This window comes from Orycteropus afer, unplaced genomic scaffold (genome assembly GCF_000298275.1).
Source record: "Orycteropus afer afer isolate SDZICR_OR568_19922 unplaced genomic scaffold, OryAfe1.0 scaffold00219, whole genome shotgun sequence".
NCBI classification, from domain to species: Eukaryota; Metazoa; Chordata; class Mammalia; order Tubulidentata; family Orycteropodidae; genus Orycteropus; species Orycteropus afer.
The window spans coordinates 4,508,490-4,524,575 of record NW_006921806.1 but is presented as its reverse complement, the minus strand read 5'-3'; the positions used below and the strand labels follow the sequence as shown (position 1 = coordinate 4,524,575).

Genomic DNA, 16,086 nt, shown 5'->3' with positions numbered 1-16,086 from the left:
CCTGAGTTGTCTCTCCTCACCTGTAACCCTGGGGCTGACTGCTCTTCTGTCCGGGTTCCTGGCTTTTTAGTGGTATCACCTTGGAAATCCAAGGAGTAGCAGCTATGAGTTGGATCCGACTTGACGGCAGTGAATTTGGCTTGTTTTGGTAAGTGAATCCTGGGTGGTACAAACTACTAACACAGTTTGCTGCTAACTGAAAGTTGGCGGTTCAAGTCCACCCAGAGATATATTAGAAGAAAGTCCTGTCGATTATTTCTGAAAAACTAGCCGATGAAAACCCTGTGGAGAACAGCTATGCTCTGACACACAGGGGTCACTCTAAGTTATGAGTCAGCTCCACAGCAGCTGGATTTTTATGAGTGAACAGGGGCTGGGGTGGGGCCTGGTCGTAGACTAACTGAAGTGTCGACAGTTACTACATTAGGTTTCCCCGTTAAGGATTAAGGCCAAACCCCCTGCCACTGAGTTGATTCCGACTCACAGCGAACCTATAGGGTAGAGTAGAACTACTCCACAGGTTTCTAGAGCTGTAAATCTTTACCAAAGCAGATTGCCTCATCTTTCTCCCATGGAGTTGCTGGTAGATTCCAAAAAACCACCTTTTGGCGGTACCTTTTCTATGGCTCCAAATGTTGTGACTGCCAGATTCATGTGCCCAACAGTTGAAATCATTCAAGAGGCACTCAGAAACACAGACAAAGATGACAACACAAAGTCTGCATGTGGCAGGGTGGTGAGTGGGTGGAATGTACCCCAGTCTAATAGGGAGGGCTGGAGGAGATGGGCCCAATGCTCCTGGGAGAGGCCCAAGGTCTGTGTTTGCCACACCCATCAGATCCTCTTCCTTGGGGTGAGGGACTGGGACATCACCCTGATACGTGTAACGTGTCCCACAGATCAGTTGTGTATACAGGCAACAAGGGCTCCATCTAAGGGCTGATACTCTGCAGGGGTGACACAGGTCCCTGTGCTCCATAACTTCCATGTCCAGAAGCAACACTAGGCAAAGGAATGTGTGTCAAAAGGCTGAGAAAAAGGGCCATTATGAATACCAGATAGGACATGATCAACAAATAAGTAGACCAACCAACCAAGCACTATGGCAAGGCTGGCTGGCTTAAGTACACAGGAAGAGATGTGGACAGCAGGGTGGGAGCCCGACAGAACAGAGGGTTGGGAGGGGGCTGGGTTAGACTACTGTCTGGCTGGTTTGTTGTCATGGCTCTGACCGGATGGATGTGACCATGAGCCTGTCAGGGTAGCCTGGGTTTCCCCAGTGAGGGGGCAACATGCACAAAGAGTACCCTAACCTTCCTGGCTGCCTCATCACCATCCAGCAGCTATTCAGAAACTAAGCCAGCAGTGTCTTTGGACACTATGACTTAGAAAGTGACACACACATGGGTAGCTTTTAATGTGTGGATCAGGACAAAAATCCTTCCTCACAATGGGAGAAGATGCATGGTGCCAGTATCACTCCTGAGAATGCCAACAGTCTTCCCCTGCCAGTCAGCAGTCCACACACCACTGCCCAAATACCCAACACATCACTTGGTGTGGGGAGCAAGATGTCCACCTCAAACATCTTATTTCTCATTCTAATTAATCAACTACCTAGAGGGGATGCCCCAGAGACCCCACTAGTTGGCAGAAAGGGGGTTAAGGGTCAGCAAATGCCCAGCTTGGTTCTAAATGCCCAACGTTCAAGTCAGGAAAGCTAACTGCTATCATTATGTGGCCAAAGGCCAACAACTCTAGCCAGGTCTGCTTCTGAAGCCCAAGTTATGTTGATGGAAAGAACTGCTCCATGATAGCATTAATGCTGGATCCCAATACCTAAACTTTCAGTCCAGCTTCCCTCAGCACAAAGACCCAACACCCCGACCATCACTCTTAACATGGCAAGGGTGCTGGAAGGAAGCCAGGGGATCTAAACCAATGTTCTGGGACACCTGAATTGGTGGCAACAGCAATGATGCTGGCAGCAGCCACTGTGATGCTGGTAGAAACATTATCTTCCTTCATTCAGAGTTGGTCTGCACACCTAAGTGAGGTCCTTGCTGGCTGTGGAGCTGCAATGAGCCCTCAGAGTACTGGGCCTCACTTGCCCTATTCCAAGACCCTCAAAGAGTCTCTCATAGCTCTCTGGGAACCATGGTCCTGGTCTGTCATCATCTGCTTCAGAGACTGATAACTCTAGTGCTGAGGCTGCAGGGAGGCTAAGGGTAGACAACAGAAAAGGTGTGCCACCTCAGGGTCCCACCGCAGCAATTCTCCTCAGAATGCAGCCACTAGCCCTACTTCTGAAGGAGCTGGCCACACACACCCACCCTCTACTCCCGATGACACCTGTAGGTGGATGATGGGTCTCTATAAGGTCACCTGCCACCTTGTGGTTTGTGGGAGCAACTGAAGACTTAATTCCCAGAGGTGCTGCCCCTGCCTGACCCCTAGGGGCTCCAGCTTATATTGCTCCCTGGTATCTCATCACCCCAGCTGGTGCCCTCAAATCACTCGATCAAAGGAATAGGAAAGTAAATCAAATCCATGGTGGTGGTGGTGGCTCTTGTTGAATTATAAAACACAACTTCAGAAGAACAGTGTCCCATCCTGAGATGTCCTGTGAGCAGTGGGTGGGTCTGCAGCACCCAGAGCACTAGGGACCTTAGTGGCCTCATGCTAATGGACTCCCTGGGCTTTCCTCCAATGATGAGGGCAGCTTCTTCTCAAACCCAGTTGTCTTCTGGGGAGGAACTCCTGTTCACTGTGGCAAGAGCATGCATCACACAATTGTCCAACTTTCTGGGAAGCCCACTCCCATGGGCAGCAGGGAGGTGACTAGGCACTGGTGGCAGAGGGCAGGATGCTGATGTGCCGGCTGGCCAAGCAGAGATGTAGTGGGCGGCTTACCGTGCTGATGTGTTCTTTAAAAGAACTGGTGCAATGATGGATGCCGATCCTTGGACGGACAGACAAGAAACGTTCAAACCCCTTGTCTCTTCATAGCCCCAAAACCATCCTCTGGAAAACAGAAGCCCACATGCTCCCTGTCAGTTTAGTTTGTTTTCACATAGCATTAAGAAGAATCTGGATTTACACACATACACATGACTCGACCCTAAGAAAACGTAACTGCTTCTCTTAAGGAAACCTTATTGGTGATTGTTAGAAGTAGCGACGCTCTTGTGAAAATTTTAAAAGAAAACCATAAAATTCAATCTGAAGTGATGAGAGGCTGAGTTTTTTCTCACTAATCCAGGGAGAAACTGAGAAGGGACAGCAGAAAAAAGTCCAAAAGGAACCTGATGGGAATGACATGTCCCACCTGAAGGGCCACACAGCTCCAATAGTATCTCTGCCAGACAACAGACTCTTCTACAGAATTCATCTACTATATTCAGATTTCAAAGCCAACCATTTGGAACTTCCTGCACGGATGTTGCTGAGGGGCAGCCTGGCCCTGGGGATCCTGTGACAGTGGAGCTTAGGTGGCCACTGGTGTTTGGGCTGACAAGGCCACATTTCTGCTATATTCAAATGCATTTAAAAAGATGGGAAAAAGCAGACTGCTCTCAATCAGGTATTTTTAAAGCAGCCTCAAACTCCTATCTATAGGTTGTGAAGGTGAAAGAAGGTTCATGCTGAGAATTGAGAGCAGGGCTGGCCGGCTGGCAGCCCCACAGTACACTCTTACAGGGTGGTCAGCAGCGCTCGTGAAGATGCCAAGGACATGAGACCCTAGAATGCTATGTCATGAAGCCAATGTGTAATGTTAGTAGACACTTGCAAACTTGCAGGAAGTGGCTTTGGGCCACTGAGGAACTCAGCACACCTGTCCTGCTACTGCTATGTTACCTGTAGTACTCGTGCTTGTCCTGGGAATACAGAAGTTGGTCAAGGCAGGGACGTTCATCAATCTTCTCCTCCCAGGTCCCTTCTTTCCATCCCTCTGCATAACTTTGCAGGACGTAGACTTGGTCAATGAAGGGCCCACCAGACTCTGAAACAGAGACCAGGAAATGCTCGACAGTGCAAGTGGAGTCAAACCATATATTTATGGCATGTTGCAGACTGGCACTGGTATAAATGTAACTTTCAGTAATTCACTTTACCCCACCTTACTCCAAACAATTGCATAAAAAGGACAGAGTAAATGCTACTATAGCACAGGGTCCCCAAAGAGGGTCGGTGGGGATCCATGGGGAGCAGAGCTGGTTGAATTCTCCAGCCTCCTCCTTGAGCTGCTCCCAAATACCCTGCCTGCTCTCATGGACTCCTTCTCTCCCTGAGCCTGTCCCCAGTCCCGTTCTCTCTGGTATTGCTGGCACAGCCCAGAACTCAGGCTCTCCACAGGCCCTGCAGACTGTCTTCACCCTCCTCTGTAGCTTCATGTTCACTGTGGGGCACACAGAGCGCTCCCTCGTCAGGCCCTGGCCAGGACTTGCTGTTACCTCCCTGTGACACCTCCTCCTTCCTATGATACCATTTGGGTCACACCTTCTCAGGGGATCTTCCCTGAGATTACCACCCAGCTCAAACACTCATTTTCAAGTGCTTGCAAGTGCAATTAGAAGGTAAGTCTACATACAAGAGCATGCTATACATGCTCCAGGTTCTGTTTCCTCACTATGAATGATGCCCCTTCAATCAGTCCTTACAGAGGTCACCTGATGTACTCTGATAAATAAAACAATTTCAAAGTGACAAGATCTAAGGGGCAAAGAGAAAGGAAAAATGAAGACGTACAAGGCATCTCCTCAATAGAAGCAAAGCTTGCTAAGCTCTTCAAGTTGCTGCACTATAGAACTCAATAAATATCAAAGTAGCAGCTTACTTAGAAACTTTGACTCATTCTTTTCATTGGTTGCCCCACCTGTGTCAGAGTATGCTTATGCTCCATAGGGTTTTCAATGGCTGATTTTTTAGAAGCAGACTGCCAGGCCCTTCTTCCGTGGCATATCTAGATGGATTTGAACCTCCAACCTTTCAGTTAGCAGGCAAGTGCTTAACCTTTTGCATTACCCAGGGACTACCTACTTTCCAAGCTGCCACATGTTTTAGAGATGAGGGTATATAGCTCATAAACTGTTGCTGGGATAGGTACAGCTTTTTTTTTTTTTTTTTTTTAAATGTCTTCCAAATAAAGCAATAGTAAACTCCAAATATCTTTATTCTGAGGAAATCTTCAACTCCTCTCCTTTAAAAAAAATCAAAATGGAAAGATTAAATAGGATTAAATTAAATAATATGTATCTTTACAAATGTCTTCACCAGCACCATAGGAAGATATCATACAGTCAACTACAACAACATATCCTATGTTAGGAATGTTCCTTCGGGAAAACCTGCCTTTCTGCCTGGGGAGCCAGGTGCTGTCCGAAAAAGGCCCACCAGGTAGCTGATGCATTTTTATCACTTTGTCATAGTTATAATTGCTACTTATCTGGCTGCCGTGTGTTTCAGAGATAAGGCATATAGCTCAAACTTCAGATCTATTTCCCTAGAATCGTTATGCAGAGATCTGTCAGGGGAAGGAATAGAAGCAGCACCTAAGCAAAGCAGGCACTGCAGTATGCCTGAGGGGAGAGTGTGGCCACGGGATGGGCACCAATGAAGCTCAACTTGGACAGTCAGGGATGCATACCTGGCCTGATGTCCACCCCAGCACAGAATGATTGCTGGCCCCAAGCTTCACCATGACCCTTACCTGCAATGAACTGTTCATACTCGATGACAGGGATGTTTTTATTGAGACTTGGAAGATCAAAAAACTCAGACCATGGGATTCGGACTTGATGGATGTCGGGACTCTGCCAGTGGTAGAGGCGGCCCCACGGGGGCAGGACGAGGACCCACTCCTCAGTCTTCAGCAGAGTCTTCAGCAGGGAGGCAATGCGGATATACACATCCCTTCGGAGGTTGAAACCTTCTGGGGGATTGACATCATACAGAAGGTACCTGTGTGGGGAGGGAGGATGACAGTTCTTCAGTGGGGAGGTCTTAATGTAGAAAAACCAGGACATGCTCACGATTCACAGCCTGTCACTTGTACTTCAGATGCTTCTGGCAGCTTCTAATTTCTGAAGTGGAAACAGCTGCCCACCCATTCCCACATAAGTCGCAGTAGTAGACATCTGAGCATCCATTTAACAATTTGCAATAATTAGAAACTAAGACCAACTGAACCTCAGTAGACTACAAGGACAGAACCATCACTACCCTAATGGTTACCAAACTTTCTGGGCCAAAGACTTCTTTTATGCTCTTAATTACTGAGACCCCACAAGGCTTTTTGTTTATGTGGGTTACATCTATTGATAGATCCCGTAGTAGAAATGAAAACTGGAGTTTTGTACTGGTTACCTAGTGCCGCTCTGACAAGAAATATACCACAAATGGGATGGCCTTAACAAACAGGAGCTTATTCTTACAATTTGGAGGCTTTAAGACCAAGTTCAAAGTGCCAGGCTCTAGGGGCTGGGTGAAAGCCCCTCAACCTTGGGGTCCAGTTTTGCCTCTTGCTCCCGGTCCACTGGAGCTACAGGCATTTCTTCACTCAGACAGCTAGCTGCTGGCTGCTGAGGCTGAGAAGCCCCAAGGTTGACAAGTAAAAAGGCACAGTCCCGATGTTACCAAACCACATGGCAGGCCATTAACTTAAGTCCATTGTAAGTCCCAGGGTCGGCAGAGCATGGCAGGCTGCTGAGCAACGACAGGGCTACATGCAGGGTCCAAGTGTGCCATAGGCTAGAGACCATTCCCAAGGCTTCTCCTTAAATATAGGAAGCAGACCATATACCCAAAGGCAGCTACTCAGCTGCTCACAGTAGATTCCACCATGGAGTTGATTACCAGTCTCATCATGAGAAATACTACATCCAGTTGCCCAGGCACTCAACCAGGCCTAGCCAAGTTGACACACAAACATAACCATCACAAGTTTTTTAAAAATATTTTGTTCACTTAAAAAACAACAATAAAAGCATCACATGTTGACATAAATAATACTGTCATGAGAAATAACTGTATTTTTTGAGATAACCAGAAGAGTAGCAGTGTTTTTCATTTTGCAAATCTCTTTTAGGTCTGGCCAAAGCTGGATTCTCATGTCTGCTTCTGTACTCAATCTGCTATCATATCACAAGTTATCTAGAAAACTCCACAGTACACTCTTGAGAGAATGAGAGTGAAAACGCAAATAATATCCTAGTGTTATTATGAACTTGGAAGAAAAGCCTGATGTTCTGCTTTGGAAAAATCAGCCGAAAACCTTACGTTCAGACACACATGGGGCACCACGAATCAACTCCATGACAACTGGTACTAGTTTTATTAGAAAAATAGGTCTGAAGGAACCTCTATAAAATACTCAATCAGGAGTCCTTCAACTTCTATTAAAAGTTGTTATTAATGTTACTGCTGTCTTCTCTGTGTTTTTACCCCACAGACTTTCCTTATTACAGATGACAGCTATGTTGTAATCCCTGGTTTACCCTTCAAGTCTCCCAGGACTGGAACACCTACAGGAAGGGGCCTACCTATCATCCCTACATCCCAGCACTTGGAACAGGGTCTGCTTCGCGCCGCTGTTTCACAGCAGGCCCTTAATCATTAACTGCCAAATGGCAATAGTGGGTTCTTTTTATTTCCAAGACTTATTAACACAACATCCAATATCTGGAGGGAGATTGAACGATTCCTTACAAATAAATAAGGCTGGGGTCCCTCATGAACCAGCCCATTCGAACATCTGACTCTAAGTTTCTACAAAACCCACGTCAAAGGTCTCAACGGGGGTCCCCCGGTCAAGCCTCTTAAGGCTGAGCCGGAGCAAATGACGGTCACCCCTCCTGCTGGGCTCCGGGAGAGGGCGTTCACCGGAGGGCAGAGGAAGATCCTCGCTCGCAACTGTAGGTGATCGTCCCGGGACCGGCGCGGGAAACAGAGGTCGCGGACGTCTACTACGTCCCTCACAATCTTGACCACCGCCCTCTCACTCCTTCGGTTCCCTACACCCTCTCTCCTGATCCCCGCCCACCGGCCCGGCCCAGCCCCTACTGTTGAACCGGCGCGAGAGGCACATTTACCGTCTGCGAGACGCCGCCCCCGACAGGATGTCGGCCGCCGACTGGCCAGGCCAGAACTCGTCGCCAGAGGCCGAGGCGTGTGGGTAGGATGCTGCCCAGAAGAGCAGGCAGACGACGCCGAGCGCCGCCATGGCCCGGGGCGGCCACGCATGTCCGGCAGCCGCGCCCCGCCCCGGAAACGCGCGCCCGCCCGAGGAAAGCCCCTACAAGCCCTTACAAGCCGGCAACCCTTACAAGCCCGCCCCACCCCCGGAAGCATGCGCCAGCCCCTCCCTTCGGTAAGCGTCCCTGTAGCCATGGTAACGACGGAAGACCCGCCTCTCGCGTGCGTCATTCTGGGGGACTTGGTGTCCAACGCATATCCGGACCGGAAGGCGGGGATGGGCGGAGTGGTGTTCGGGTGGAGGTGGAGTAGATGGCTCAGGCTTCGAGGGGCAGTCATCCCATTCTTTGAGGCCCAAGAGTAGTTCTGGGGTTTTCTGGGAACACCTCAGCAGTGCGTCGCGGCACGGTGACCGTCGCACTAGGGGTCAGTGTCCTTTACTTCGAAATGACAATATGACGTTTGGGACTGCCTTGTGCATCCTTGGTTCAGGGAAAGATCCCTGGTCACTCTTTGTGTTTATTATCCAGGAGATAAGTCGGCACAGGGAGAGTGGTCAGTGCAAAAAGAACGTGCGGGCCCATTACCCAAAAATTATTATGAACATCGAGGTTGTGACAGCAGAGCATTAAACCGAGCCTTGGCCTTATAAGCGCAGCTCATGCTACTCCTTGGAAGGAAGGGTGGGCAGTTTACTTCCGTAGTGATACTGCCTGGGAAACCCAAGGAGGGGTCGCTATGAGTTGCATCCAACTCCATGGCAGTGAGTTTTTTTTTTTTTTTTTAATGCCTCTACATGGAAGGTCCATGAAGCCAATCCTGCAAGAAAAAGATGTTATGAGTTGGATCTACTCATCTGGAGTTCAAAGAAGGGGGGGGGGGACTACTTTTGCAGAGGAGTGAATTCTGACTCATGGAACTCCATGTGTTACAGAGTAGAGCTGCTCCCTGTATTTTCAAGGCTGTGACCTTCTGGAAACAAATCTCCATGCCTTTATTCCTTAGCACTGCTGGGTGGGTTTGAATGGCCAGCATAACTCACTGCAGTGAAGTCGGCCCCAGCTCATAGCGACCCCTCCTTGGGTTTCCAAGGTGGCATCACTCCGGAAGTAGATTACCCAATCTTCCTTCGGAGGAGTGGCTGGTAGGTTTGAACCACCAGCCTTATGGTTAGTAGTTAAATGCCTTAGGCACTATACCACCAGAGTCACTTAGTAAAACAAACCAACCAAACTCACTGCTGTGGAGTTGATTGGACTCATAGCCATCCCTTCTTGGTTTTTGGAGGTGGTATTTCTCTACTGAGAATAGATTGCCCAATCTGCCTTCCCATGAGTGGCTGGTGGGTTTGAACCACAAGCCTTAAGGTCAAATACCTTAGGCACTATGCCACCAGAGCTTCCTATCACTTAGTAGTGGAGCACAAACCATGCACCAAGGGACCTCAAAGCAGAGGAGAGAGTTCTAGATAAAATGGAGGAGGCTTGTTGATTTGCGGTTGAGCATTTAGACACTAGTTGAATCCCTCTGGGGTCTCATGATCTAGAGAATAAGGAGGGGGTAGGATTGAAGGTGGCCAAGTTACCTAGGGGTGTAGGTAAGAGGTTTTGGGAGGAGAGGCGGCATGAGCTGGCTGGAGAAATGAGATAAAGCTGTTGAGCAGTGGGGAGGATCTAGCTCTAGGCTTTTGGTGGAGTAGGAGAGCGGAGGGACAAAGTATGTTTGCTTATCTGCAGGGGATCATTTGTAATGATTCATCCAAGCTTCTAAACTCCAGGTAGAGATGGGGGGTGGCTGGGGGAATAATGGAGCTCTGGTAGCCTAGTGCCTAAGGCATTTGACTGCTAACCAGAAGGCTGGTAGTTCAAAAACACCAGCCACTCCTTAGAAAGAAGACTGGATAATCTACTTCTGTAGAGATACTGCTTTGGAAACCCAAGGAGGGGTCACTATGAGTTGGAAACGACTCAATGACTGACTTTGGTTTGGTTTTTGTACAGCTGAACAGCAGTGACAGTGGGGAGTGTTTGAGCAGCAATTCCAGAACTCCAGGGCCAGCATGGCAACTGCACACAAAACTGTTGCACTCCTGATACTTCTCACCCCATGGGTCTACTAGATTATGTGGCCATTCTCCAGGGTGCCTGATGGACAGACATGTCCTGCTGTGGGGCCTGGAAACGCCACATTCGTGTCACCTGGGACATGGGCTGGAACAGTATTTCTAGAAGTGGAACATGGTGCCTTCAGAACTGAAAAGCCTTACTGGGTGCCGGACTGCTTTCTTTTTTACAGCAGTGTGTCTTTTACTTCAGAGCAGATGTTTCAACACATTTTGACGAATGGACCCTAAAACCTCACCAAAGTTCAGGTCCCCGTGTCTTCACAGGGTTTGTCTCCTGCCCTCAGGGGCACATGTGTTTTAAGAGACTCCAGCACACTCGGACCTCTCTTGCCCTGCCCTGTCAGCAGGGCTCATGTTTTATGTGTAACATTTCTGAGAATTCAGTTTCCTTGAGAAAGTGCTCAGACTTGAATTCACCCTGTGATGATGCCACCACAAGAGGGCAGGGGAGCCCTTCTCTGGAAGCTTGCCTCCCCTTTCTGGAGGGAATGGGAGAACTGGGGCAGTCAGTGGCCTTTGACAAGTATAGAACAAGAGAGAAAGAGCCCCCACACTGGGGAGTGGCAGCTACAGCCCACACCCTGAGCCACCAGTCAGCAGTCTGTTTGGCAAGAGCTCAGGATTTTCAAAAGCTGAGAGGGGACAGGGACAGGTGGCATGTGGGGAGTTGCAGCAGGTGAACCCAAGGGGGGAAGAGAGGAAGGCTATTGGGGTAGGGAGCATGGGGTGTCAGCTGCTGGGCTGTTAACCTTATGCGTGCTGACCACTTGCTCTTTCTGTGGGTCCTGCAGGCTCCTGGGGCCACCAAGGTCCTGCTATGCTGATTCTGTGGGTCCAGGAGGCACTGTCTCTATCTTCATCCTCACCCACACATTCTAGAATACCAGACAAGCTCATCTGGAGGTGTGTGAGTGTCCTGTGGCTGCTGTAACAAAGCTCCACAAACTAGTTTTAACAACAGAAATGTATTCTCTCTCAGTTCTGGAGGCCATAAGTCACAAGTCCAAAAGGAAAGTGTCAGCAGTGCTCCCTCTGGAGGGTGTGGGGGAGCCAGGGACCCTACCAGGTGAGGACAGAGCCAGCAATAGGGGACGCTCTTCAATGATAGTCCCTGAAAGCTGAGGGACCTCGAGGGGCATGCCAGCTGTTATCCTTGAGAAATGATAGAACCCATGTTTCCAACTTTGGGGCTCCTGAGAAGTGGGGGCAAGATGGGGCCTCACATCCTGTTGGTTTCAGGGGTATCTACATCCAAGTCACAGGAGACTGGTGTCACCTCCCAAGTGACAAGGGGAAGCAGGCACACTTCACTGATTCTGGCATCAATATTCCCCTTCTTACTCCACGGCACATAACAACAACAAATAAAAGTGGATACATCCTTCAAGCCCAGGGCCTTTCAGACACTGTGGAGAGCAACCTACTTCCTGGAGCATGCAGGCACAGGTTTACAGATCAGTAAATTAACCCTGCAAAGGAAGGGACTTCACACTGATACCATGGTGCTTTGCCATCTGGTGGCCAGTCATTTGTCAATGTGGAGAGTTTGCTTGCTTGCTGCGCTGGCCACGGCCATGCTCTGGAGAACATAGGCTGGAGAGGGACTCCCCTGGGAAAGTGAACACACACATAACACATCCCTAAATGACACTATGTATGCCCTGCTTTTCTGTTTGTAAAGCGAGATTCCTGGACCCATGTCCTAGAAGTTTCTGAATTTAACATGGAATTCCATCCCCTTGCTCATCTCCATTCCCCAGAATATAATCCCAGCATTGTCCCCGGAAATATCAAGGGGAGGGAGATAGATGCTTCATGAGTCTCAGAGTTTAGCAAAGAAAGGGGCTCTGGTTTGCCAAGTCCTTGGCCATGGACCACACTTCAGAAAGACTTCTTAATAGGACTAACTGTGGGCTGCCCGTGGGACCTGCCCTTCTGGGACTGCTCTGCCTGCTCTGTGGCCTGGAGAGGTGCCCACAGGTGCAGGGCCACCAAGTAACCAAATGTGTAGGTATCTGTGGTTTCTGGCATAATCTGAAGCAATCACCAGGTCAGCACCTGCTTGGCCCACTGGGTGTCCTACAGCCCACCAAAGCCTGCCCCTCTAAGCACTGGCTCACTACGACCCTCAGGAGAGCCAGTCCCAGAGACCCCTGGTCTCCTGGAGCTACAGTGAGAGCTTGACACTGTGGAAGCAGAGCTAGCCCCTCTTCCCACACCCAGGCATCTCCCCAGGGTGAGTTCATCTTATTGCTCATCCCAGGTCCATGGGCATCTGACCCTGATCCACCACCCTACAGCCAAACATGTGGGAAGCTACCAAGCTCCAAGCATCAGCAGGGGTATGGGTTATATGGGTGAGAGGCTAGGGGAGACCATTTTCCACTGGTAGGTGCTAAGGACATGAGGGTGGGGGCTCTGGCTGGGAACCCCACCCTGCCCCATGGAGCCCCAATAAGACCTCTGCCTCTCTTTGGATGTCAGCTCCTCTCCCCCTGGGCAAGATCCAATAGGAGGCAAGAGTAGGGGTATGAAGCTGTAGCAGCTCAACCCCTTTGTAGTTAGCTGCTTCATAGAGACCCAAGCGAGGAAGCCACTCCATTGATGAATAAAGTGGACCACTCAAACGCAGGTGACTCAAAAAGTTGTGTGTAAATTTCCTGGGCTGCCAGCAAAGAAGTATGGCTAGGTCTTGGCTGCCCCATTTCTGCCCTGGATCCTCTGGCCTTTGCTGTTTCTGGAGAGCCAGAGTCCTGGGGGCAGGATCTGGCTTGGAGAAGGGCTGTGTAGAGCAGTGTGGTGCAGGCAGGGGGGCAGGACAGAGCCAGTCCAGTCAGTGGGGTTGTGTCCTGAGCCAGAGAGTGTGGGAATGCTTCCCACGGACCATCTGTAGCCCTAACTCGCACAAATGTCAGAGTGCGTGTTTGGGTCTTCAAACAGTCTGCTGTTCATGTTCGTAGGATTATCTCCAGGACTCATGGTCACCCTTTCAGCTGATTTTGTCCACAGAAACATGGGAGGGGGGGTTGGGTTTCCGCTTGAGAATGATACAGACAAGAGTGAGTTTTGCTGATTTGCAAGGAGGCACTGCTATAGATCAAACTGTGTCCCCCAAAATATGTGTTGGAACCCTAATGCCTATGCCTGTGGATGTGATCCCATTTGGGAATAGGATTTTCTTTGTTAGGTTAATAAAGTCATATTAGTGTGGGGTGTATCTTAAGTGAATCACTTGTGAGATATAAAAAGAGCAGATTAGACACTGAAAGAAACAAGCACAAATGGGGGGAGATAGATTCCATGTGGAGATGCCCAAGGAACCAAGGAATGCCAGTGCTATGGTAGCTAGAGGTGAAAACTGTCTTACCCCAGAGAGGACAGAGAGCTTTCCTCTAGAGCCAGTGCTCTGCACGTGGAGTCTGGGCTTCCTGAACTGTGAGAAAATATACTTCTGTTCTTTAAAACCACCCACTGTGGTTCTTCTGTTACAGCAGCACTAAGAAACGAAGACAACACTGTGCATGGGTAGGTTTGCCCACGGGGATCCTTTTTATTGGGAAAGTCTGACATTCATATCTGAGGTCCCCAAAGGTGGCAGAGCCTATGTCTGTGTCCAGTGTTGTGCTGCTGAATTGCTCCTGCTGGTATTGTTTCTAACACTGAGGCCCTAACATTCACCCATATGTCCAACAGCAGAGAGCTGGATCCATCCTACGTGGGCTTCAAGAAGGAGGACATGCACATGTCTGGGGCCCATGAGCTCAGGTGGCCTGGAGTGTGTGGTTGCACACCTGTAAGTTGCTTAGGTAACTGTGAAAAACTGGGCAGAATTAATACTCATACATGACTGCTGGCTGCTTCTGGGACTTCAGTTGCCCCTTTCTCTTTTCCTTTTAAAATCTTTCAGTTTTAAAATCTTCTTCACAAGATCAGTGTGTGTGGTAGATGTCCATTGTTTGCTGTGCTTACCCCATCCACATTCTGGGGTGCTCCTGCCCCCCTTCCTGCCATCCTCACTGTGGCGTGAAACATATTCATGAACCACTGATGGGTCCAAGGGAAGCTCCCGGCCTGGCTGAGCCAAAATGGGAATGTAGATGGCCCAGTTCCCTGGATGGAGGAGAGTGGACTTGTGAGCTGGGGTGGAAGTGGGGTCGTGGTGGGTAGACAGCAGGTCTGTAGAGAGAGGAGGGGGTGAGGGAAGCAGATATAAAGACAGGACAGACATGAAGTGTTGAGGAGGCTCTTCCCAGTCCCTCCTGCAGTGTTCGGACCCAATGGTCATCCAGACCTGAGTCACCAGCACACTTACCCTGGGCCAGTGCCCTCCTCAGAGCCTCATAATGACCTGTCCTTAGGCCTAAGTGGTGCTGACTTTATCTCATCCAGAGCAAGACAGCTAATGTCATTCATGTGTAAGTTTTACACATTCCATAAGGAAGTATCAGAGGTTCTGGTGACATTTATTACTCATTCATTCATTCTAGAAATGCACTGAGGGCCTCTGTCCTGCCTGCCTCGGGTCCTGGGACACAGAGGTGAACAGTGCTGCTCTTGAGAGCAGATTGAGTTAGACAAAAACTACGGAATAATCACTGGGCATGGTGGGGCCCTGGGAGCACAGGGGAAAGAGGCCACTCACCTGCCATAGAGGTGAGGAGATGGGGCTAAGTTGCCACCTGCAGAAGTGAGCAGGTGAGGAGCTCTCCAGGTGGCACAAACTAGAGGCTCAAAGCAACAGGAACTTATTGTTTTGAGTTTTGAGGGCAGAAGTCTGAAATCCATGGCCACATCCCTTCTGAAAGCTCTAGGGGAGGACCCTTCCTTGTCTCTCCAACTTCTGGTAGCCCTGCATGTTTTTTGGCTTCTGGCAGCATTACTCCAATCTCTGCCTCTGTTGTCATATGGCATCTTTCCTCTGGATCTGTTTCTCTGGCTCCCTTTCCTTTTTACAAGGATACCAGCAACATTTGATTAGGGCCCATACTACTCTCATAGGACCTCGTGTTAAAACTTAAGTAATTACATCTCAAAGACCCTATTTCCAAATGAGGTCACAGATACCAGCGTTTTGGACTTGAATACATCTTTCAAGAGAACACAAATTAACCCATAACAGGGCAGTTATGTCCATAAGTGTTCTTGGCCTATCACATTATTTGTGAGGGTATGAGAGTGTATGTGTGTGTGTGAGAGAGAGAGAGAGTGTGTATGTGTGCATTATCCTTGGCATTGATTTTTCAGGCTTTTGCTTAGACACATATGATAAATTGTGATGCTTTTGTTTTTTCTTTTTGTGCCTGGAAACAACAGTAATTCTAAATAACAGCTTACCCGTATCATGCACTTAGTATGCAGCAGCCATGATTCTATGGATGTTATATATGAGTTAAATGTTTTATCTTCAAAGCAGCCCTGTGAATTAGGTACTATTTTCATCTCCATTTTCCAGACAAGGAAACTGAAACACAGAGCGGTTACGTAAAATACCCAAGGTCATCTGCTGGTAAGAGACATAGGTAGGATTTGAACTCAGCAGAATCTCCAGGACTCATGCACCTAAATGCAGGATCATGCTTTTCTCTTGCAGTGATAATACCGATTGTTTAAGGGTGGTTGAAGCTCACACATTAAACTATCTGACCTGGTGCCTTTTCTAAGGACAAACCTTTGACTGTCTTTTTTCCTATTTCCCCCCTTAGACTAATCAGGCTTTATATTTCTACTCGAGTCATACATTTAATCTGGATTTAAAAATTTATTTTTAT

At 48.8% G+C, this 16,086-nt stretch overlaps 1 protein-coding gene across 1 annotated transcript in view; it reads right to left on the bottom strand.

Moving 5' to 3' along the window:
• The window catches only part of POFUT2 (protein O-fucosyltransferase 2), a 27,062-nt gene extending 18,841 nt beyond the window's left edge, over positions 1–8,221 (bottom strand). The window contains exons 1-4 of the mRNA XM_007948689.2: positions 8,091–8,221; positions 5,711–5,961; positions 3,859–4,003; positions 2,914–3,024 (exon numbers count right to left, since the gene is read on the bottom strand). Coding sequence (XP_007946880.1) covers positions 2,914–3,024; positions 3,859–4,003; positions 5,711–5,961; positions 8,091–8,221 — 638 coding nt within the window. The remainder of the gene's footprint in view (positions 1–2,913; positions 3,025–3,858; positions 4,004–5,710; positions 5,962–8,090) is intronic.
• Positions 8,222–16,086: the final 7,865 nt, after the last annotated feature.